At 41.7% G+C, this 22962-nt stretch overlaps 1 protein-coding gene across 5 annotated transcripts in view; it reads left to right on the forward strand.

Moving 5' to 3' along the window:
* Astn2 (astrotactin 2) overlaps positions 1-22962 on the forward strand; it is a 947200-nt gene that overhangs the window by 190071 nt on the left and 734167 nt on the right. For all 5 annotated transcript variants that reach the window (XM_052714946.1, XM_052714945.1, XM_052714947.1 and 2 more), the window contains exon 3: positions 8465-8849. In XM_052714946.1, coding sequence (XP_052570906.1) covers positions 8465-8849 — 385 coding nt within the window. The remainder of the gene's footprint in view (positions 1-8464; positions 8850-22962) is intronic.

Consider the following 22962-nt stretch of genomic DNA (forward strand, 5'->3'; position numbering starts at 1 on the left):
AAGACCAGAGACTCCAGAAAAGACATTGACCCACCTAGGGCTTTCCAACTGGTGAATGACAGGGCGGACACTACAACTCTTACCTACTGTGCTCCTCAGCGGGCTCAGTAATTCAGTCCTATTTTGGGTGTGAATACACTTGATTGAATGGGTAGACCTCCTCCCTTTTAATTTGTCTTTAATTGGAGTTACAGGGAAGTGTATTTTATTCTTTCTCCCTCTATGATTTGCACTGGATGCTGTGAGAAACTCTTTGCTCCTCACTGTTTCCCCCTGGCATAGATTTTATCCAACTGTGCATTGTTGTAATTATCTTCTTGCATATCTATCCCCCCAAACAACTGCAACTTTTTCAAGGGCGTATCTGTGCACTTCTAAATCCAGGTAAACAGTTTGGCATGTAATCAAATTAAGTCCTTGAACAGGAGGATTTTGAGTTTGAGGCCAGCATGGATAACAAACAGTGAGTTCCAGGTCAGAGTCAGGCAACGTTGTGCAATGTTATCCTGAAATAAAAGACATTGTGCCATTCGATCTACTCTCTACCACAACTCATTTAGGTGAGTGTTACTATTCTCATGTTAGAGCTGGGAAAACTGAGCATCCTAGACTTTTCTAAAGCCACTACACTGGAAGGTGACAGAGTGAAAAATTCTGAGCTTGACTCCGTCTGTTTCTATAGGTATTCTTAAAGCAGTTCAGTGAATGAATAGATCAAGAAATATGGGTATAGCCCCTCCCTGACTGTGGAGTCCATCTGTTTATCTCAATGACTAAAAGAATAGGAAGAAAATCAGTCCTGTTTAGTCTCCTATCCTCTCCATTATTCATCCTTCAGAGTGGGATCTGAGACAGAACTTGAGAGGCCACCTAAGGATATGGAGTGGGGTACTGATTTGTGTTAAATGGCTTGTGTGAATTATCCTCTACTCTCTGTTACTTACAGATGGAGAATTGTCAGACAGCTGTAGGTGTATTTCAACAATCTAGCCTTAGAGAGAGGCATTCATAATGGATTCATTCATTCATTCTTTCAACAATTAATTGAAGATCTACTAGGTGCCATGTACCATTCACATTCATCCTGAAAGAAATAAAACCTGGCCCTTCCATCCCTGATTCTCAGTATAGAAATAGAGTAGGTGCATAATGACACCTACTCACTGTCAGACCCCAGAATATATCCTGAGAAATACATAGGTGATTAAGGGTACACTCAAGGGAGCAAGTAGTATTCAAGTTGCCCTACAAATTCCTATGTTCCCTGAGAGAAAAGCATGAGTCAGTGGGACTAGCAAGTGGGCACTTGACCCAGTCAGGGAAAGCATATTTTAGGGAAGCCAGGACTCTGGAGTTAAGGCATAAAGGACTAAATAAAGATGTTAGGTGGGGGCATTTCAGTCAGAGGAACAGTGTGTTCAAAAATATGGAAGCAAGTTATTCAGCTGTTGTAGCACCTTCATCCAGAGTTGCAGTGCCAAGCAAAGTGGCAAAAGCGTAGAGATTTTTCCATCTGTCCCAAAGTCTTCAGGGCCAGCTTTGACTTTCCAATCTTCTAGACTATGAGAACAAGGATGACTGTTGTCAGCCATTTGGGCTGGTCTTGGTGGCACACACCTATAATCCCAATTCTCAACAAGCAGAGGTAGGAAGATCTCAGGTTCAAAGCCTACTTGGGCTAAGAAGCTAGTTCCAGAGCAGCCTGTGTGACTCTATCTGAAAATATATTAATTAATAAAGAGGTAGTGAGAAATTTTTTAAAAGAACACAGTTTTAACTTCTCACTCCAAAGAAGGGACATAGCCATGCCCCACAGCCTGGAAGCAGTGTGGGATGCAGTCACACTATCAAGACTATCTCATACCATTGTGTATGGGAAAATTTGACTTTATCAATACCTCATATTTAAATTTTTAGGGGAAATAAAGTCTGTCTTCAACAATAAGGGTGTTACCTCTCCTTAGAACTGCTAAATGCAACTCATTATGTTAAATGTGGTATTGTATGACTTGATCTCATTGAATTCTCCCCATCTCTTCTTAGTTACATGTTAATAACCCTGTTTGCAGATGAGAAAGGAAGAAACATAAGTGGCTTAGTCACAGTCTACAACTAAAATGTAGTAGAACTGAGATCCCATCCATGTCTGACTGGCTCATGGTCAGGACTTTGTGCCTAAGTGTTTATTAGCTGTCCTTTGGATACATTCAAATTGTGGGAAGGTTTAGGTCCTTTCTTGATGTAGCCTAAAGATGATTAAGGATATTTAAACTAGAAAGGCAGTAGGTGGAGGATAAATGCATTCCAAAGAACCACAATGTGTTTCCAATTTTTCCCCCTGTGGCATTGTCTTGGGAGATAAAATATGCATCTAAGACATACATGATAAATTGGTGACTTGTTTAAAAGAAAATACTTTTTATTTTCTTTAATGAGGCCTTCTTAAACAGGTCAGCCAATGTCTCCCTAGAGGCAAAGAAATAAATGTAGATAAATATAACTAATTATACACATACAGAGGGGTGTGGGTATAAAGTTACAGATGTGAATTTGTATAAGCATTTTATGCAACACCTTATCTTTTAATGTTCATTTATCTTCTTTTAGCTAATTGATTATTTTTGCATGCATATATCTTTCATTCCACTATGGGCTGAGATCTTGCATAACCTAGGGTATTACTCAGGAAATCATTACTACTTAGATAGGTCCCTCTGTGATGCAATGACAGAATCCAGACCTCATTGTCATCATTGTTACTTCCTTCCTCCCCCTTTCCTGCCAATCAATCTTCCAATTCTGTTGTGTATGTCCTATATCAATGCCAGTAGCTAAGTAGTTGACTGCCCACCTCCACTGCCTTAGTTTCAGTTTTCATAATCTCTCTTAAACCTAGAGCTCTCAGTTGCTGGTATCAGTGACTCATGCACTTTGAACCAGTTGATTTTTTACATGACTTTCCTGTACATTTAGTTCATTTTCCTAGCCTCTACTCACTATTCACTTGATAATAGCAACTCTCTACTACCACTAGCTGTGACAACCACAATTGCTCCATTTCCACATAGCTCTAGGGGTACAAATTTATCCCATATAAGAACCACTGTTTGAACTTGAGAAACCTCAGTGGCCTCCCTGATTTCTGTCTCCCTACCACACACAGTGTGATCTTTCTACAGTTCACAGCATGTTTTATACTAGCCTATGTCAAAAATAAAATCCACTGAGTCCTCATGAGTATCTCAAAAGTATACATTGGAGACTAGGTTACTCACAAAGATGGAGACCGGTGTGACAAGGACTTGAACTTCATACCACAAGACTCCCAACTGAGTCAATGGGAGATGAACTAGATCTGTTTGTAGCTCAGCTTTCATTGTGATAGAAAAATGGGTTGAGAGTTACAGAAGAAGGGACATAAAGTCAAGCCCATTCAGTATTCATTAAAAAGATCACAATGAAAGATATTGCAAACTGGGACAGGAGGGAAATGCAAGGTCATAGAACCTCTTTCATTAAGCAAATTTTCTTGATTGACAAGTTTATTAGCAGCTTCAGTAGGCACTGACTATAAACTGTGTCTCTAAAACCTTTGTAGGACATTCTATGATCCTGGCCAAATCACTTTCATTTTCTTAGTGACAGAAACAGTTTCCTTATCTGCACCACGAAGGGATTGGACCATTTTCTTACAATCCTCACAGCTTGTACATAGACTGAACCCCCAGAGGGACTTCTCAGACAACCTGGAGGCCTGTCTCATGCTACCATACTAACTCTGCCACTAGGCATTTGGCCAAATAGAACATCCAATAAGTCACCTGCCCAAAGCTATCATGGGGCTAGCCGCCAGGGACCAGAAACAAGTGGCAAGAAGGAAAGGACATTACTTGGGAGAATATGCATGTTCACAGCTCTGAGGATTAAAGGCCCGTGTTCTTATCATTGCTGAACAGAGTATTATAAATCCAGTCTTAGAATACAAAATCCCCTTGCAGCTTGGCCATTGTCAGGGAATATTAAAAAGGCTGGAGACAGAAATAATCAGTTTCCGAATGACACATTGTCAAATAAAGCATTTTCCACATTATCCTCGTCTTTCCTTTCTCTTGCTTCTTCTCCCATGCCTGGATATTTTAACGTGAAAAGTAGATGAAAATGAGGCTAGGCTAAATGGCATCCTAACTCTGACTTCTCTGAAGGCTCTCTTGGTAGGGTGTCTTGGGGGTGTTGCTTTTTGACTGGGTAATTTATGAGTTTTACTACTGTTAGTGTAAGCAAACTAGGTGAAGGTGCCCAGAGAAAAGGCAAAGCAGCAGTGTGATCAGGAGCTCCCTGGCTGCTGTGGTTAGAGCTAATGACAGGGTCTTATCCTTGCATTTTTCTGACAAGTCTAGTGAGGATTTTAGGCACCTAGGTGTTTCTTACAATTTCTATATTAAGTAATACACCCAAGCCTGGCACATATCAGTTCAGGACGTGGACTGGAAAGCTGTCCAGACAGATGATCAGATGACAGCAGTATAGTCAGATAACTGGTAGCCCTGAAAGACTTTGAGAAAAAAGAAGAGGCAAAGGATCCTGTGATGGTTGATGTCAATTATGGACTTGATTGGACTGAGAATGTGTAAGGCACACCTCAGTTTGTATCTGTGAGGGTATTTCTGAATTCAGTGGGAAAAGACTCATCTCAAATGTTGCAGTACTATCCCTTAGGCTAGAGGGAATAAAGGTGTGTGTGGGGGGACTTGAGATCATGTATTCTCTCTGTCTGCTCCCCACTGCCATATTATGAGTCACTTTGCTTTTGCTATGATGGACTGAAACTATAGCAAAATAAATCTTTCTTCTTCCATTCCTTGCTTTCTCAAGTGTTTATTCATTGCAATGTAAAGGCAATGGAGATGTCTTCAGAAGACATAATCTCCGAGCTGAAAAGCTGGGGTCTCATAATGAGCAGGTCAGCTCCCTGGGGCTCCTACAACCAACTATCATAAGCTAGTGGCTTAAAACAAAATGAAGTTATTTTCTCATAGCTCAAGGTCAGAAACCTGCCCCCCCCCCTCAAAATGCCAGCAGGGTCACTAATTGTGGAAGCTCTGCTGAAGAAGCTGCCCCAGCTTGGGAAGGAAGGCCCATGGACCAGAAATATTCTATGGTCTGTAGCTGAGTCACTCTAATCCCTCTTTCTGCCTTCACCTTATCTTCTTTCTATGTGTCCATGCCTCTGTGTTCTCTCCTCTTAACAGGACAACAGCCATTTTGTTTAGGGTTCTTTCTAATCCTGTGTGCTCTCATCTTAACTAATCACATCTACAAAGTTCCAATTTCTAAATGAGGTCATCTCTTGAAGTTCCATGAGGGCATGTTCCTCGGGGTACATTATTCGGTGCATTTTTGAGAGTGAAAGATTTCTTTAGGTGAAGGGGTCAATGAGTTGACATAAGGGACCATCACATTTTGGGGACAGGCTAACCAGTCAGTTTGGCTCTAGGGTGAGATACCCCAGGCAGAACAGGTGAGGCTTGCAGAGAATGGATTTTATGAGAAGGAAGCAGGGACACAGTCACGATGGATATTGAGTGCCAGGCTCGGAAGTCTGGCTGTTATTCTGTGACTGGTTAAAATACAGGAACAGAGAAACTAAAGGAAGGAGGCTTCTATTTGTGAACTTTCTGTGGTGGGAACCTTTTACTCAGATCACGTGTTATCTTTTTAAATTCTTCGCATAATTCTTCATAGTGAGAACAATCATTTCCAAAGGAGTCTATTGGAGCCCAAGGAGGTAAACTATTGCAGTACACATGTCGCAGCCATAAGCATGCAGGGAAACAGAGCATCACGTGTCCTGGACACAGGCTGTTCATGTTACACCCCTCTATGCACTCATGCTTGCCTGCCTCTGCTGGGGAATCTGTGGCTCATTCTCAGTCATGGAATAGGGAAAGTAGAATACTATTGTGGAGCAATACCTGAGGAAGGAAGATTCCAGAAGAGAGGGAGATATACTTCTTCTTTTTCATTCTCTTCCCTCCTCTCACCCTGAGAGCACAGTGAAATTATCAGGCACATAAAGAAGTAAATTGAATACTTTTGCACACACTTATGCACTTACACACTCATGCAAGCCAACTGCTAACTAACAGACTGCTATTTTTTTCTGGGATTTTCAGCCCTTCACCCATCCTTGTTTATCTTTGAAAAAGACCCAAAATGTTCCCCCTCCAATTGGATTTGGCATCAGGTTGAACCTGAGACCAAATGGCCTCAGTGTACCAGCCCTGAGCCTTGGCTTCTTCTTGACTTGCTTTATGAAATTTCACAATCCTTGACCCCTCAACCTTCCCTCCCTCCATGACTCCTGTTTTACCCTGCAAGATTTTTCAGTCATGAGGGTCTGGGTTTGCTCCTGCTGTGCTCAGGGTCTGGATGGCCCAGATCTACTGACACATCAATTGCTCTTCCTTTTTCTTTCCTTGTCCCTGGTGGAAGAAGCTGGAGTAGGAATGTGGCTCCCTTAGAGTGGGCCTGTATAGCAGCATTCTTAGCCACTGCTGGTGACTCCAACATGCTATTATCAGTGCTGAGTTGCTCATCTTCCTTTCATGAGTAGATTGTGCAAACGAGACAACGGTATAGCGGCTCTCTCAAGGCCACTATACTTATGCACTGCCCTCCAGTTTGTAGTGACCATATTCCTGCTTTTTATTTTTTTGGACACAACTACCCTTTAGGTGCCATGACTGAGAACATTCATATCTCATGCTTACTGTCTTCCAGTTTCCTGATAAGTTCTCCACATCCATCACTCTCATCTCCCTTTACAAAGAAATTTTTGGCTCACACATTTCACATATATCTGAAAAATAATACATATGCATATCTGCATAAAAACACATAATGAGGATCTGTGTAATTTGTGTTATTGGTTTCTAAGTTCTGATATCTAGGGAAATATTCTTTGAGACCTTGATGTAGATCACTGCCAACATCAAGGCAGGATGTCAGCTGTGTTCAATGCTCCTAACCCAACCTTATACCCAGCCACCCTTGAGCCCCACCTCCTTCAGGAGGGGAGAGAGTGCATATTTTACTGTAGTGAGTTTTTGGTTCTTGGATAACAGAAAATTGTAGTGTTCATTGTGTGTGTAGTCAGAAGAATGTCAGAACCAAGTTAGTGAAAAGATAGTAGACATCTAAATAATATCCACTATAGTCACCCTCTCTCAAGACACTGTGTTCAAGGTCAGTTTCTGGCTTCCTTGTGACATGTTGTAGTGACCAGGAGTTGGTTATGTCTGCAATAAGATTATTATCTAACTACTTGGGTGACGTGGAAAGAATATAAGCTTTGGAATTAAGAAACAAAAATACACTAAATAAAATAATAAATATAAGGTTCCAATCTGATTTTCACACCATGCCCACATTACATGTAACTGAGGTGTCCCCATCTTGTGTGGGAATCACACCAACAGAATTGAACAAAGTGGTACCCAGTGTCCAAAAGTGGAATATGATACAAAGTGAAGAAAGAGATAACTGCAACACAGGTTTTTCTGGCATTGTGGATTTTAGGGAGAACAGAGGAGTGTAAGAATCCTGCTGTCTACCTTTGGCAGGGACCTGGGAGATAAATGAATATTTGGAAACTAGTTCCCCATTAGAAACTCAAAGACCATATTATTTCATGAATTTTACATGTCAGTTTAGATATACTTGTAGAAATACTGCCTTCATATTTCTCAGTCCTGTATAATATGCAGAGGTGGGATGGGTTAAAGATGAATTAGCATCCGTTTACTATAAGTATCTGATTAAAGGAGACTTATAAAGCATTGCTTTCATTCACCTGTTCATTCATTCATTCTACAAATACTTTTAAGCATCTGTTTTGTCCTAGCCCTCTTTTTGAAAATCAAATATTAAAGGACTGAAAATGAATAAAATACAAACTGTAGAAATGTTTGGATTTGATAATGCAATCTAATACTCTCTCATAGTTGTAATGGGTTGTACGGAATGATACTATCACTTAAGCCCTTGGGGAACTCATTTTGTAGATAATAAAATAAGGCTGAGAGAGCTTGATGGATTGTCCTGGGGCCGCTTAGCTGGTGGGGAGAACAGGAAAGCAACAGCCCGCATTTAGCAAGCTAGGTTGTTCTAACGTGGCTGTTAGCAACAGCCTTTGCTCTTCAGATCAAACTTGTAAAGAAGGAAGAGTGAGACTCTTACTATTCTTGATGGCTAGGGAACTACAGCATAAAGAAGTCAGTTTCCTCAAAGTCTCACAGTTTGTTAATGAAAATACTGGGCTGGGAAGTAGTGTCTCTCTACAACAAATCCATGACTGTTGGAACCCATAGAGCCCAGGTGAAGTGAGACAGATAGGAAAGCAGCCTGGCCCTACAATCCACAAATCAGTGGCCCATACCTTTGCTCTTCTTTCTTCCTACTCCAGGGAGGACTCATTGCACTGCTACTCCTGTTGCTGGTGTTCACAGTGGCACTGTATGCCCAGCGGCGCTGGCAGAAGCGCCGGCGCATCCCTCAGAAGAGCGCAAGCACCGAAGCCACTCACGAGATTCACTACATCCCATCAGTGCTGCTGGGCCCTCAGGCCAGGGAGAGCTTCCGCTCCTCCAGGCTTCAGGCACACAACTCAGTCATTGGTGTACCCATCCGGGAGACACCCATCCTGGATGACTATGACTATGAAGAAGAGGAGGACCCACCCAGGCGGACCAACCATGTCTCCCGTGAGGATGAGTTTGGTAGCCAGATGACCCATGCCCTGGACAGCTTGGGACGGCCAGGAGAAGACAAAGTGGACTTTGAGAAGAAAGGTGAGCCCTTTCAACATTCTGTCTTTCCTGGGGCAATCCGGAGCATGGAGAGAAGTGCAGGAGTTGGGAACAGAGGCAGGATCTTTCCAGATCAGTCATTGGGAATCTAAGACATATTACTCTGCTCTGTTATCAGACTCCATCTCTCTTGGTTCTTCACTCATGGCAGAACTAATGAATCAGTAACTGGAGTTTTGAGGGTGTTAGAGAGTCCACAGTCCAACACCTCTGAATGTTCTTAACTGTCTCCCTTGACAGTCTTCTCACTGTCAAGAATATGGCCCATTTCTGCACATTGTTTTTAAAAGATTTTTTTTCCCTCTGTAGTGCTTGAAAACTGTCTTTGTTCCTCTTGTCCATAAGAAAGTGAGTCTGATCTTCTTTCTCCAAGAAATCCGTTGGTAATTCTGTCAAGAGAAAAATAGAAAGTGCCCATTTACTTCTGTAAATCAGCCTCCTCAGCCTTCTCAAGTGATCAGGCATTTCGCCATCCTGGAACTATCTTCGGGATGGAGACTCTCATTTTTCACATCTTAGAGTGTCACACCTTGGCTGACACCCTTCCTTGTCCAGCTGAGCATGCTCCAGTGTTGAGCAAAATAGAATTTTCACCTTGCTCTGCCTTAATGACATAGCCCACACCCCTAACATACTCTCTCTCCATCAAGCTTCAGACGGAAAACAGAAAACATCTTAAAGCGGGGAGAAGCAGGTCAAATGGTCTTGTTTGCTTTCTTCTTCTCACTCCATCCTTCTATGGCCCTCCTGTCCCCTCTCCTGCTCTCCCTAGTATGGAGATAGTACATTGTAATGGAGTCTGCACCGACAACATAGCATTTATCGATAGGGATGACAGTACAGAGTTGACACTTACAGCATTGCCACTTCTGTGAACCTAGGCAAGTTACACATTCATCTCCCAGCAGATGGTATGGCTGCAAGTGTTCCGCTTTGCAGAGGGGTTGGGAGGTTTCAGTGAGTTATAACATGTGAAATCTAGGATTTGCAGTCAATGCCCTCCTGCTGCTTGCTTGCTATTGAAGTTACCCATTTCGTATCTCTTCAAATTGGTTCCAATGGGCCAGGTACGGTACTAGACCTACAATAGAAATGGGGAGGACAGAATCTCTATCCTGCCCTCAGATAGCATGGTGGGAGTCTTCCTGGAGATAAGTCACAGGGGAATGGTTAAGAAACTAAACCCAAAGCTTGAATAGAGCCACAGGTTTCTCCATGCTGCACAGCCAGGATGTTGCAGGCCTGAGAGCAGAAATACAGGCCCCAAATGCTGTAGGAAAACAAAAACAAAACAAAACAAAAAACCCATCCTTTTCTGTAGACTGTTATCTTCTTGTCTACCATACATGACCCGGGTGGACTGTAGCACATCCAGCTGATAGTCCATTTCCCTGAGGGATTGGTTTTTCCCAAGCTTTGTGTTTTTTGAAGTGGATAAAGTTTGTTCATTCCAGATTTCCCACAATTTAGCTGATGAAAGAGGGAAAGAGAGACTGACTATTAGAACAGAATATTGCTGGATTGAGGTGGAAGGAGGGTTCTAGTCCTCTTGCTTACTTTCAGGCCTCCCACCCCTTAACAACTTAGAGTGACTCTTCCTCTAGTGTTTTTTTGTTTTGCAAACAGCTCTTTCAGACAAAAGGCTGTTCTCAGATTCTCTGAAATCTAAACATCAGTGTCGAAAATGCCAGTTGACTGTCTGAAGAAAATGACTCCTGAAAAGTAGGCAGTGTAGTAGAGTGCAGGGGGCAGAGCTGTGAGTTCCACTCCTCAGTTCACTGGCCAGATGTCTTAAACAAACAAACAAATAACAAAAAAAAGTGTTATACATTATTTGTCTCCACATCTTTAATGCCCCTGTTTTCAGCTTTTACCCAAATAATTATTAGTCAAGTTCGTGAGACTCGGGTACAAGAAGAGAAGTGGAGAGTAAAAGCTGGCAAGAAGGGAACAGAACATACTCCTTTTGAGTCCCAACATCACAAAGAGTTCCATCTGTCCTTGAGGAGGCAAGTGCTAGAACCTGTCCCTCACCAATATGGTCCTGAGTTCACAGTCCTCCTCCATCTGCCAGAACAAATCCATAGAGATCTAGCTATATCAGTGCAGTTCAAGTCTGTTGTCTCTGGTGATATACAGAGATAACCATGGAAGTTTTTTCTTTAGAAGGTACAAAGTATGAGCAATATGTAGAGATGGGAAATACATGGGCACTAGTATCAGAATGCAGTTAAGGAGTAGGAATAGGCTCCAGTGTTCTAAGGATCATGAGGTGATTACAACTTACAAGCATTCATTAAGCATTTACAAAGAACCAGGAGAGAAGTGTTTCAAGGTTCCAAACTCAAAAGATAATCCTCACGGACAAAGAAATACAAATTATTCTGTTTTATCATTGTACATTATATACCTGTATACAATCATCGTACTATCCCCCATAAGTATGTATAATTATAAAAACAACACTTAAGGATGCAAAAGTGACCCCACAGTCTTTGGAAATTATATAGCCAGAGGTAATCCTATATGCACATTTCATTCTTGGAACTTGCCTTGGGCATGCAATTGTCTCTCAGCCCAGTTGAGTTGTACCAACTTCCTTTTGAGCTGAAATACACAGCTTTGCAAGAAGTAGTATGGCAACTGAAGGGAGACAGTTTTAAAGTGATAACTCTTTTGGGTTGCATGGTTCAAGGATATTAAGAAGGGCTGATGTTCAAATGGGATGCACTAATATGACTATATCCACCATTAGATATGGAAAAGCTCTTCTGATGCTAGTGGTATCTAACCTGTGTGCCAAACCAGCACATAGTACTCTCCTATCTTCCTATTGCCAAGTAATGGCTTTGTGCTCCAGTATAATGCTTGAGTGGTTTTTGGCTAGTTAGAGTCTGTAACATGGAAGTTTTTTGAAGTTTTTAATGTCTACCACTATTGGGTACATACAGTGGGATATTTGTAAACTGTGTGAAGATGTATTGCTGTGATTGGTGTAATAAAAAAAAAGCTGAATGGCCAATAGCTAGGCAGGAAGTATAGGTGGGACTTCCAGGCAGAGAGGAATGCTGAGAAAAGAAAGGTGGAGTCACTAGCAAGACATTGAGAGGAAACAGGAGGTACAAGATGGAAGAGAGGTAACACCACATGGCAGAATGAAGATTAATGTAAATGGGTTACTTGAAGTTATAAGAGCTAGTGGGACCAGCCTAAACTAATGCCCAAGCTTTTATAATTAATAAGAAGTCTCCATGTCATTAATTGTGAGCTTACGGCCAACAAAAAAGCATGTTACATACCACCCTTGACATCAAGTGAGCCAGTTGCTGAATATTTATTTATGCCAATAAAAGAATATTCATCACTCTGCTTAATGCAAAAGAAAACTCAGTACATATCAATTCTGATTTTTCTCATTTCTATAAAGACCTTTCCTTCCTATAAAGATTATGCATGGAAGTATAAGGAAGTCAGAATAACAAATGTGTCAGTTTATTGAAGAATGGTGTAAAAGGTAATGAATGCACATTGAGATTTTTAATTGTGTTTTATGATGAAAGAAACATGTGCTGCTTATAATAGAAGAAAAGAGAGATGGGAAAGAAGGAAGGGAAGGTAGAAGGGAAGAGATAAAGACAGAATACTGGAATAAGACTAGAAGAAGAAAGGGGGGAAGGAAGGAATGAGGAACAAAGGGATTGGAATTGCATAAAGCAAGAGCTGAATTCTACCTTTGACCAGCTGCTTCCATTCATAGGACTGAAAAATAGACACTTTATAATAGCTTGGTTCATATTATCTTAGCATTTACAACCATATAGGGTGTGTGTGTGTGTGTGTGTGTGTGTGTGTGTGTGTGTGTGTGTGTGTGTATCTAATACCAATGGGGTTCTGTCCCATTATTCTGAAGATGGGGTGGGTCTGCATTGGGTGAAGAGGAGGAAATAGAGATGAGTATCATCAAAACTCATTGTCTGAAATTCTCAATGAAGTAATAATACCTTAAAATATCAATGTATCAAAAGTATCTTTCCTTGTCAGTTGTACATTCCTACCTTACTCTATAGATGCCATTATGTGGATATGCTTAGTATTCTGAAACTCACTTTATTATTTGCTGTGTTAGCCATCATTTTAAATTTTTGCACTAACAGGGAGATAGCAGGCATCACAGTATGTATCCTTACATATGTAGTGAGCTAGGCAGATATTCCTGCAGCCTGTCAGACCATTTCTGTAAGGCAGACATGTTCCTAAGTGCTGAATTGCTGCATCAAAGGAAATCCACTTTGATCATATTAGAACCAGGCATATGTACTCATTTTCACAATGTATTTTGTATTCTCAAGGGAGTGTACGAAATACTGTCTACCCAGGCAGATCCTAGCCCATCCCATTGAGTGCTCTTGTAGAATCACATCTTTATTCACATGGTTGCCTACATTTTTATGTGAACTTTTCTTTCAATATCTTCTGCCCCTCATTAGCATTGGTACTAATTTCCTTCTTTGTTGATGAATGATCCTCTTATTTCTCCTATTGTAATGATTCCTTGAATGGAGGAATATTTCAGAAAAGCTTCCCTCTGCTCTCCTACATTTTCTCGGGAACCAAGGTAGAGAAATCAAATACATTAATAACATTATTAAATTAAATATATTAATAATAGCATTAGACACAAGTAGTAACCCCACAGGGATGGATGCAGAGGCATCACAGAGTCCATCAGACACACATCCAGCAGTTTGAACTTTGCTGTGACTCAGGAAGATAGTCTAGTAATTCTCAGGGTCTGTAGGATACTTGCTTGGAGGGGGGAGAATATTAGACTTTTATTGAGTACCTGTAATGCTTCTGATGTTGCCCTGTGCATTCTCTCATTAAGCCACTGTCATTATCCTGAATGGGAGATGTATGGAAGTGTTGGATAGAGAATTATTGCTGCTGCTGTTATCAGCTATTACTAGCTGACTTTTACTACTCTTACGGAATTTTCAATGGAATATACCATTTGAACTAAACAACAACCCTATAGGGTGTATGTACTAACATTGTCCCCACACCTCACAGGAAAGAAAGTGAGGTTATATAATGTGTTCAAGGTCATGTAGCTTTAAAGTGGTTCAAACTTGAACATGAGAGCTTCTCTGGTACCCACGGGGCTGTGACTAAGTGCAGCACTCTGAGAGTTGGAGAGCCACTGAGTTCTTAATTCTAGGGATTTACAGAACACACAGCAAGGGTTTGAGTCACTGACAAGTCTGGACATTAATAATCTTGGTAGTCAGCATATAATCTCTGAGGCAGGAAGCAGTTGCATAGCAACTCTGAGCTTCTAAGTAGGTGATCACACTGCTTAGAGTGGTACCCAAGGTATGGCAAACTCATGTCTGATGTCATTGCAGCACACCAACATGTCAGATATATGTCTCTTGAGACACCCTTCAGTGAAAGTCAGGTAAATACCATCTTTGGATGGCTTTCATGTGTCCTCATAGGTCTTTCATAGCCAAAACCCCCCAAAATGCTATTTTTTCCATTCATGCATTTTCCGCAGGTTCTCTGGCCTGTATCTCCAGATCTCCAAACTTAACCTTAATCATCCCTCTCCACACTACATTTCTCTTGCTGGTGTCCCACAAACACCTCAGCCTCACACTCTTCCCTTCTGGCCTTCCTTCTTCTGTGGTGGCTCTCTTCTTGTCCATTATTCACAGAAGCTGCCACTCTGCAGTGATTACTTTTCTCCACAATCAAATCAGTTCCAGAGATCTCACCTGATGGCCATCCTCCACACTCTTACCAAAATGACATTTTTCTCGGCTCTTTAAAAATGCTACTCTTCTCTAACAGTAGATTACAGGGCTTCATGTCTTTTATTATTATTATCATCATCATCATTATCATCATCACCATTATTATTATTATTTTTATTATTATTATTCTGTTTGGTCAATTTGCTTTGCCTTTCACTCAATCCTAAGTCTCAATATCTTGAAATAGATCAATCTGTCCACCCAAGGGACCATTTGCACAAACTTTTATCTTATTATCCTAGGACTCTCTGTCTTTAGCCTCCCAAACTCCATCACTTCTAGCTCTCTTCGTGAAAAGACACCACCCAACAGAAACCATATCCATCTTTCTAACTTCCCGAGAAGGTAACAGAAAAGGAAACTATTCCTGACTCTTGTCCATCTAGAAAATGCATGAAGGATCTGTCAAGACTATGCTGGGATAACTAGAGGGCAGAGTATGCAGAAGTGCATTACTTATAGTAGGGCTATGTTGCATATACTCAGTAAGCTAGTTCAGAAAGATTCTCCAGCCTAAAAAAAAAAGTTTGGAATGGAAATTCTAAAACAACGTTTTGGGTTAGCATACAAAGAAATGGGTCTCACTATGACATTTTCATCCATGTATAGCATTATGTTTTATGCTTATCCTCCTCCACTCTCTTCCCACATTCCCCCTTTTTCCTTCTTGCTAGGAAGGAAAACAAGAGAGGGTAATGGAATATATGCATCATGAAAACAGAAGGGGGACCTCTTTGGAGGAAGGAAGAAAAAGAATTTTCTTAACACCAATCTGTCCTGACTTCACTACATTCAATAGACTTCCTGTCCTGTCTTTTAAAGTACCTTTTCAATTCAATATTTTAAAGTGCCCCTTGGACTTAAGATGCACTCCGCGTCATCCCGACTCCTCCATGAGCCACCTGCACAGGCATGGTCAGCCAGACAGGGAGATGAGCTTAGAGCACCTGTATCTTCTCTTTGAGCACATCTCCCCCTCCTAACTCAGTCATTCATTCACCTTAATCCATGTTGATGGTCACCTGTGTGTAACTGTAGAACAACAAACAACATAGAAAGGGGCCTTCCCCTAGGCACTTAGAAAGGAGGAAGACAGAATAGTTGCTATCTTTTGTTGACAGTTTCATATATTTATATAATGGATCCTCATCCCTTTCACCCCACTTCCATCTCTCATCACCCTCTGCCTCTCTCTGAAACCCATCTTTCCCACAAGCCCCCCTACCTTCTTTGTGTGTGTGAACTGCTTAGTTCAATTAGAGGTCTCGGCCTGAGCTCTTTCACATTTTATAGACTAGCTTCATAAATTTGAGTGGCTTGATAAACTCTGTTATTGACATTTTTGAGACACAATTTTACTCCTGCTCGAAGAAAGTAAGTCACTCACCTGTGACATAGCATTTTGATGATGAAGTTTTCTTTGTGGTCACATCACTAAAGTTCATGGTCAGTACTCTCGGTATCCCTGCAGTCTCCTGACTATCATCTGGCAAAATGCTTATCATATCTACATTGTTCTCCCTTGAGTCTTAATTATTATGATCTCATCTATGGATGCATTTAAACAAAAGCATGTGGCCACTGGACCTCAGGGATGGCAAAAATGGGTCCGGGGATTAAACATAGTTTAAGTCATCCTTTCTAATCTGAGCCTGCAAAATTGTAGCTTAATCTGCTGTCATTCTGTTTCCTTTGTTGAGCTGCTAGGGAAACAGAGGGGGGAAAAACCTGTACTTCAAAATGCATTCCTTAGACCTAACCAAGCTGGAATGTATTCACAGTGTTGTTTTGTACCCCCTGTTATTGCTCCCCAATTGGTAAGAAGAGTAGATGATAGGGGTATATTGACAGCAGCTCATTTTCTCCTTGGTTAATCATCACAAGGAATGAATTGGTTAAGTTGGTCATCTTAGAGCAAGCCCTGGATAGTGGTTTTATGGCTTCATGCTCATTAGGTTCTTGTCCCCAGTGTGCAAATGGCTAGATTGGGCAGAAGCAGAGAAGTGGAGTCTAACAGAGAGGAACTTAGTCTTCCAGGCAGACGGCCTCAGCTGTCTCCACACTCGCTAAAATAAGATATAGACAGAGATTTGTCATGGAATCACAAATAGGAATGTCACCAAAGCTGTCACCAGCACCCCTTAAAATGTCACTTTCCAGCATTAATTGCTGTGATAGCAAAACAAACGGATGCTCTCAGAGCCTGTGCTCTTCTTTCCTCCTCCCTCAGGATCCTCTTCCCCTGGCTTTGTCTCCCTTTCTGCACACTCCCTTTGCATCCCTTAGCTCTCTGTCTCTGGGGACCCTCCGGGCATGCTGACTTGATTAGAGTGTGCCTGGCTAGGCAGCCCTACCGCACAGTGACAGATGAGGGTGAAGGAGGTTTGATAAATGTCAGGGGCTTCAAGACAGTTCCGTGATTGATCAGGGCTAGAGCAATTTCCCAGCAACCGGGGACTTGTACCCTCCTGTCCTGGCCTACCCTGCAGTAGCTGGAAATGGCCCTGTGGGGGCTGCCTGTCACCAAAGTCCAGGAACGCTAAGCCCCAGCCCCCTACAGGGACCAACTGACCTCTTGTACCAGCCTCCCCTGCATCCTCTGCATTGGGAATGTGGAAGACCACTCCACTGCCCACAAATATGTCCTTATCTGTCCTGGTATTTGCTAATCATAAAAGCTCTCCACATACTCATTGTAGAATCCCTAAAAATAAAAGAACACATCCTTTAGGAATTTATCACATTACTTTTTGAGCCCAATTTTCTATATTTTTCACACATTATTTTATTTCTTTTACTTCAATCTTAGATCATAAACATTAAACATATTTGTATTTCCATCTCATCATTGCTTCATCTTTTATTAATGAATAGTTATTTGCTTTATTGTTTGTTTGTTTGCAACAGCAACAGTCAACAGAAGCAACCATGTTTGGTCTTAAACTTACTTTCCTCTGGGTATATTCCCAGGGGTAGAATTACTGGGTCCAATGACTGAATGTTTTAAAGTTCTTGATATGTAATTAGATCATATTTCCATGCACACTTGATAAATAAGAAAATATTTGTTCATTTCTTTCTTCATCAACAATTCTAATTAAACCCCTACCATGTGTCAAGAAATATTTAGGCCATTGACAATAAAACAGTGAGGAAAACAGCTTTAAGTCTCTCTCTAGTATGTTTTCTACTGTGAAAAGACTATACATAAATGATAGTTTGGATGGGAGGCAATTAAGGAGAGGACTAGAGTCCTCACTTTACTGGTGATGTGGTATTTGAAGGCAGGGCTGTAATGTTTGAAGAAATAAGACCTTTGGGACTATGAAGAAAGACCATTTTAAGGAGTAGAAATAACAGAAGCAAAAGCCTGTGGCATCAGTGTGCTGGAAGACTTAAGTGATATGAAGGAGAAGCATGATGAAGAAAGCTCTGGAATCAGTTGTGTCATATTAACACTGGAGCAAAGGTCTTAAAGGCCTGGGAAATTAGCTTATCCACTGTCACAATGAGTGCATTGGGGACCAATGGAAAAAGAAAGCACCAATTTCTTACTAAAGTGATAAGAAATTGAAGCCAAAATGAAGAAGGAAGATTAGTTAAGTGTGTGTTTAATTTTGAGAGGGGAGGCTTTGATAGAACTGGGGATACCAGAGGACAGAGACTTCACCCTAGAATCTCACAGATAGAACTCAACCTCCACATATTTAATTTGTTCTTATTCTTGTTTGCATACAGGCTGTATTTAATTTTTATCTTTTTCCATTTTGTTTTTTTGTGTGTGTGTTTGTGTGTCTGTGTGTGTCTGTGTGTGTGCACATCTGCATGTATGCGTGCATGTGCATCTCTAAGATTGACATAGGGAGTCATCCTCACTCAATCTTCTACCTCATTCGTTGAGGAAGGATCTCGTAGTCAAACCTAGAGCTCATAGTTATGACTGGTGTTGCTAGCCAGCTTGCCATGCAGATCCCCTTTCTCTATCTTCTAAGGCTGGAGATATAGGCAGGCTGCCATATCTACCTGGCATTTGTATTGTTTCTAGGAACCTGAACTCTGGTTCTCATGCTTGTTTAGTAAGTGCTATAACTACTGAGCCATTCTTCCTGTCATATATTTAAATTTTTTGAAACAAGGTGTCTAGTGGGTGAGTATAGGATTTGTCAAATATCTTCAGTGCAAAGGATGCATTGGCCAACTCCATCCCCGAGCAAAGAACTTCTTGGAAGAAAATGTGTATTCAGCTAAGACTGAGAAAAACAGTCCCCAAACCTAGGCATCAAAGCCACAACAGGGGGATGTGGATTTCAGAAGAATGTAGATGTCATACACAGTTAGGGTAAATGCTTCTGTAGTCTGTAATGTACAATGCAGACAAAAGATGGCAAGATTCATGTAGCACTGTTATTCTGCTGCCAGCATCAGTGGGAGTTTGTTTGGAGGTACTCCTTCCTGTTCTTTGTGTTAGCCATTCTGGCTTTCCCCAGGAGTCTTTATGGTTTATCTCTCCAGTCCTTCCTTTATTTGCCACCTTGTCACCGAATCCATCTCTCAGTACTTTGCCAAAATAAAACAGTACCCAAGATCATGCACACACATGCGTAACAACTCCTAAGCTCTTTTACCCTTGTTCTAGTTAATCTTAATTGTCAACTTAAGAGAGCCTGGAGTCATCTGAGAGGAGGAGCCTCAACTGAGGAATTCCTTGCGTCAGATTGTTCTGTGGCCATGTCTGTAGGAGATTCTCTTGATTGTTAGATATAAGAGGATGCGGCCCACTGTGGTCGGTCCTATCACTCAGCAGGTGGTGTCAGGCTGTACAAGAAAGTTAACTTAAGCATAAGCCTGAAAAAAGTCAGCAAGCAGTGTTCTTCAGTGGTTCCTACTTCAAGCTCATGCTTGAGTTCCTATCCTGACTTCCCTCAATGACGGAATGTGGCCTGGCATTGTAAGCCAAATAAACTCTTCCCTTCCCTAAGTTACTTTTTGCCAGAGTGCAGCCCCGCTTTCTTTTTCTTCATTGACTTTGCCACCATTGGGCACACTCTCCGTATTTGTCTCTATGTGGTCTCTAGCCTTAGGAATTCTATGGATTTTTTTTTCTTCAGTGCTAGATACTTATTGTTTAGAACCTGGACTGTGACAAGACAGATCACAAGTAGACAGTGAAGTGAGTGGATGGACTGAACAAGTGAATCTACAAATGATTGCTCTGATATGTTTTAATTCAGCTTCTTCAAGGGTTGAAAGAACCCGATTCTTTAGTTTAGATAATGGAGGTTATGGTCAGTTGCAGGAGGGATATTAGGCACTGTGGCTAGACTAAGACTGTTGTCAATGCTAAATACTTGTGAAGTGCTCAAAAGAAATGATGTAGTCAGTAACTCTAATATCCCCATGTTCAGAGAGGAAACTGAACAGAAAAAGCTCTGATGTCCTCCCCGGGAGCAGGAGGCTGTTAGAGGCAGATTTCTACCTAGGTATATAAGACTTTGAAGTCATTTTTTACCAATAGCCGGCCATCTTTACTGTGGAAAAACACAGCAAACAGGCCTGATATGAAAAATAACCTCAGCCTTCTAAAAGAAAGAGCCATTGCTTGGATATGACAAAAATTTATATACTATTTCTGCTCTGATGAATTCTGTTTTTGTGTGCGTGTGTGCGTGTGTGCGTGTGTGCATGTGTGCGTGTGTGCGTGTGTGCGTGTGTGTGTGTGTGTGTGTGTGTGTGTGTGTGTGTGTGTGTGTGTGTGTGTTTCTCTGTTCTTCTCTTAGGTGTACCTGAAAATAACCTGTCTCTGCCTGCCCACCTCTGTACACAGTTTTTATCCCCTACCTCTGTTCTTGGATCTCCCACACCCCTGCCTATATCAAGAAAGGATTTATCATGTCCAATACAGAATACTGTGATGGACAGAGCCTCACACCAGGCTGCATCACCATGTACAAGCTAATGGGAAGCTATGTGACTTCGTTCAGATCACATCAGTGTTACTGGGATTGTAGTGTCTTGGGGCACACAGCAAGGTGTGCTGTAGGCTATGAGGCACCTGTGGCTGCCTTCACTAAAGCAGGCACCTGTGGCTATAGCAGACCCTTAAAGCGTCAGATCCTGTCCAGAACAGCAAGGAGTCCATCTGCTCAGAGAAAGGGCTGGTGTGCCCTGCCTCAGAAAAATCTGGTTTGTGAAAGGCTCATCTTAGCAAATAGATAAATCAGGTACTGACACATTATTTTTCTAAACAGTTCTTTATTTTACAAAAGCATTCTCCACAGGTCTCCTTTCAATATGTCGCACTTCACTGGTGCATGGAAAAGACAAGGGGATTTAACTGACTTTTAGCTTGCCTGGATGTTTAAAGACTCTAGTTTAAAAACCAAAGCACAAACATAGTACAGGGCTTTCTGAGACTGGCCAGTAGTAGGATTTAAAAAGGACTTGGTGCAGGGCAGGTGCAGGCATGAATGCTGTCCTCACAGAGTGCCTTGTTCTAGGGATAAGTTGATTGGCTTCTTTTGGTCTCCAATTTTTATCTATGAAACTGGTTCAACAAGAATGCAGACTGTCTAGGCTTTGTTTTCAGGATCTTGCGCAGTAATGTTTGGAGAATCTGGTACAGTCCTGGAAAAAAACATATCCCTTTCCTGAGCCCTACTCCTCCTATATCTTTGATGAGCAGCTTGGACCCCTCCAGGTCTAAACCTGCAGTTTTCTGTTTCCTTCTCTTTTGCTAGAATACATGAGGCATGGACCAGAAGTTCAGCCTCATGTGACTGGCAGGCATGACTAATGAAGTATGTTTGGGAATAGATATTCTTAGGAACCCCTGGCCGTAAGAGGAGACTTTCTTTCATGCAAACTCTTATCTACTCACAGTTCCCTACACAGAAATGATGCAAAGGGGAAGAAGAGCATCTTAACTAGCAAAATCTGAGCCTTTTAATAAGTGGCAGAATCCAGTCCCCAGCCCGTGTCAACAGCCTCCTGGCTCCAAGGCTGTTTTGTAAGTGTCCCACAAGGAGGTCAGCAGAGAGAGAGATATCACTTCCTCCTCATTTCCCTGGTGAATGAAGCCTTCAGAGACCAGATGCATCCACTTCATTATAATTATGTTAAGTGCCGCCTGATTGGCGCTGTTCATCACTTTGGGGAAGCAGTCTCAGAGAGTGGACAGACAGGCTGCCTGCTTTGGCTCCCTGCGGCTCCAGCTGTGTCCTTGGCCGTTAAGGCCACGGTTCTCCTTGAAGACCACAGCTCTCTCTCACGGAGGAGAAGTCAATGCCTGGGGTGGGGGTAGGGCACTATAGTGGGCTGTGCTCTCAGCATGCACATGACTTGATGGCTCTTCCCTCTGTTGCCATGCACTCTACCAGATCTTAACTTGGAGGTTTCTCAGAAAAGGGAAAGTAGACATCCTAAGAGGGAAGGCACACCTGTGTATTTGTTTTGCTTACACCTGAAGTCTACAGTCCCCCTGTATAACATGGAGGAAAAAACTGTTTCCATATTATTTTCTCCCATCACCAGAAAATGAAGTCCCCATTTGTAGGAGGGCCAGACAGTGACAGTCTTCTTACAACAAGGACTTCATTTTTACCACCCAAATTCTTCTTGCATGACATTTGGTACAAGGCTGCGAGTTTTTTTTTTTTTTTTTTTGTTTTTTTGAACAAGTAAAAAAGAAAGGGTGATAAATTAGGAAAGCTCTCATGAGGTGGGCAGGCTTAAACCAGAGAACTTGAGGCTGCAGAAGATCCAGGCATGAAGAGCCAAGATAGGACTGCAGAATGCTGGTCAGGAGTGCGGTTCTGAAGCAAGGCTGCCCAAGCCAACTCTTGAAGTCTACTGATATTTAATACCGGAGACGGGGGGACTTGAAAATGTCTATGCTTCTTGCTGCCCTCATTTCTAAATAGGGAAACTAAAAAACATGCATCCCCAAGCTGTCGTAAGACAAAATGAGTTAATGTGTGTCACTAGGCTTTGAGGAATGCTTATTGAAAAAAAAGAAAGGTTCAATTACTGTTCCTTTTTTTAGACTGAGTCCTCTGCAAATAGATCAGGCACTCTGTTGCTTCATTTAGCTCTCACAAATATTCAGCAATTCATTCATTCATTCATTCATTCATTCACTCACCCACTTCACAAATAGTCATTAGGACTAAGAGAAAAGGAATGATCACTGCTGGCATGGCCTTTGTCCTTGGAGACATTATCCTCTAATAGGGACATCAGACTGGAGTCTTGAGACCTTAACCAGCACATCATGCACTTAC

This window comes from Peromyscus californicus, unplaced genomic scaffold (genome assembly GCF_007827085.1).
Source record: "Peromyscus californicus insignis strain IS unplaced genomic scaffold, ASM782708v3 Scaffold_5__1_contigs__length_169319896, whole genome shotgun sequence".
Taxonomy (NCBI): domain Eukaryota; kingdom Metazoa; phylum Chordata; class Mammalia; order Rodentia; family Cricetidae; genus Peromyscus; species Peromyscus californicus.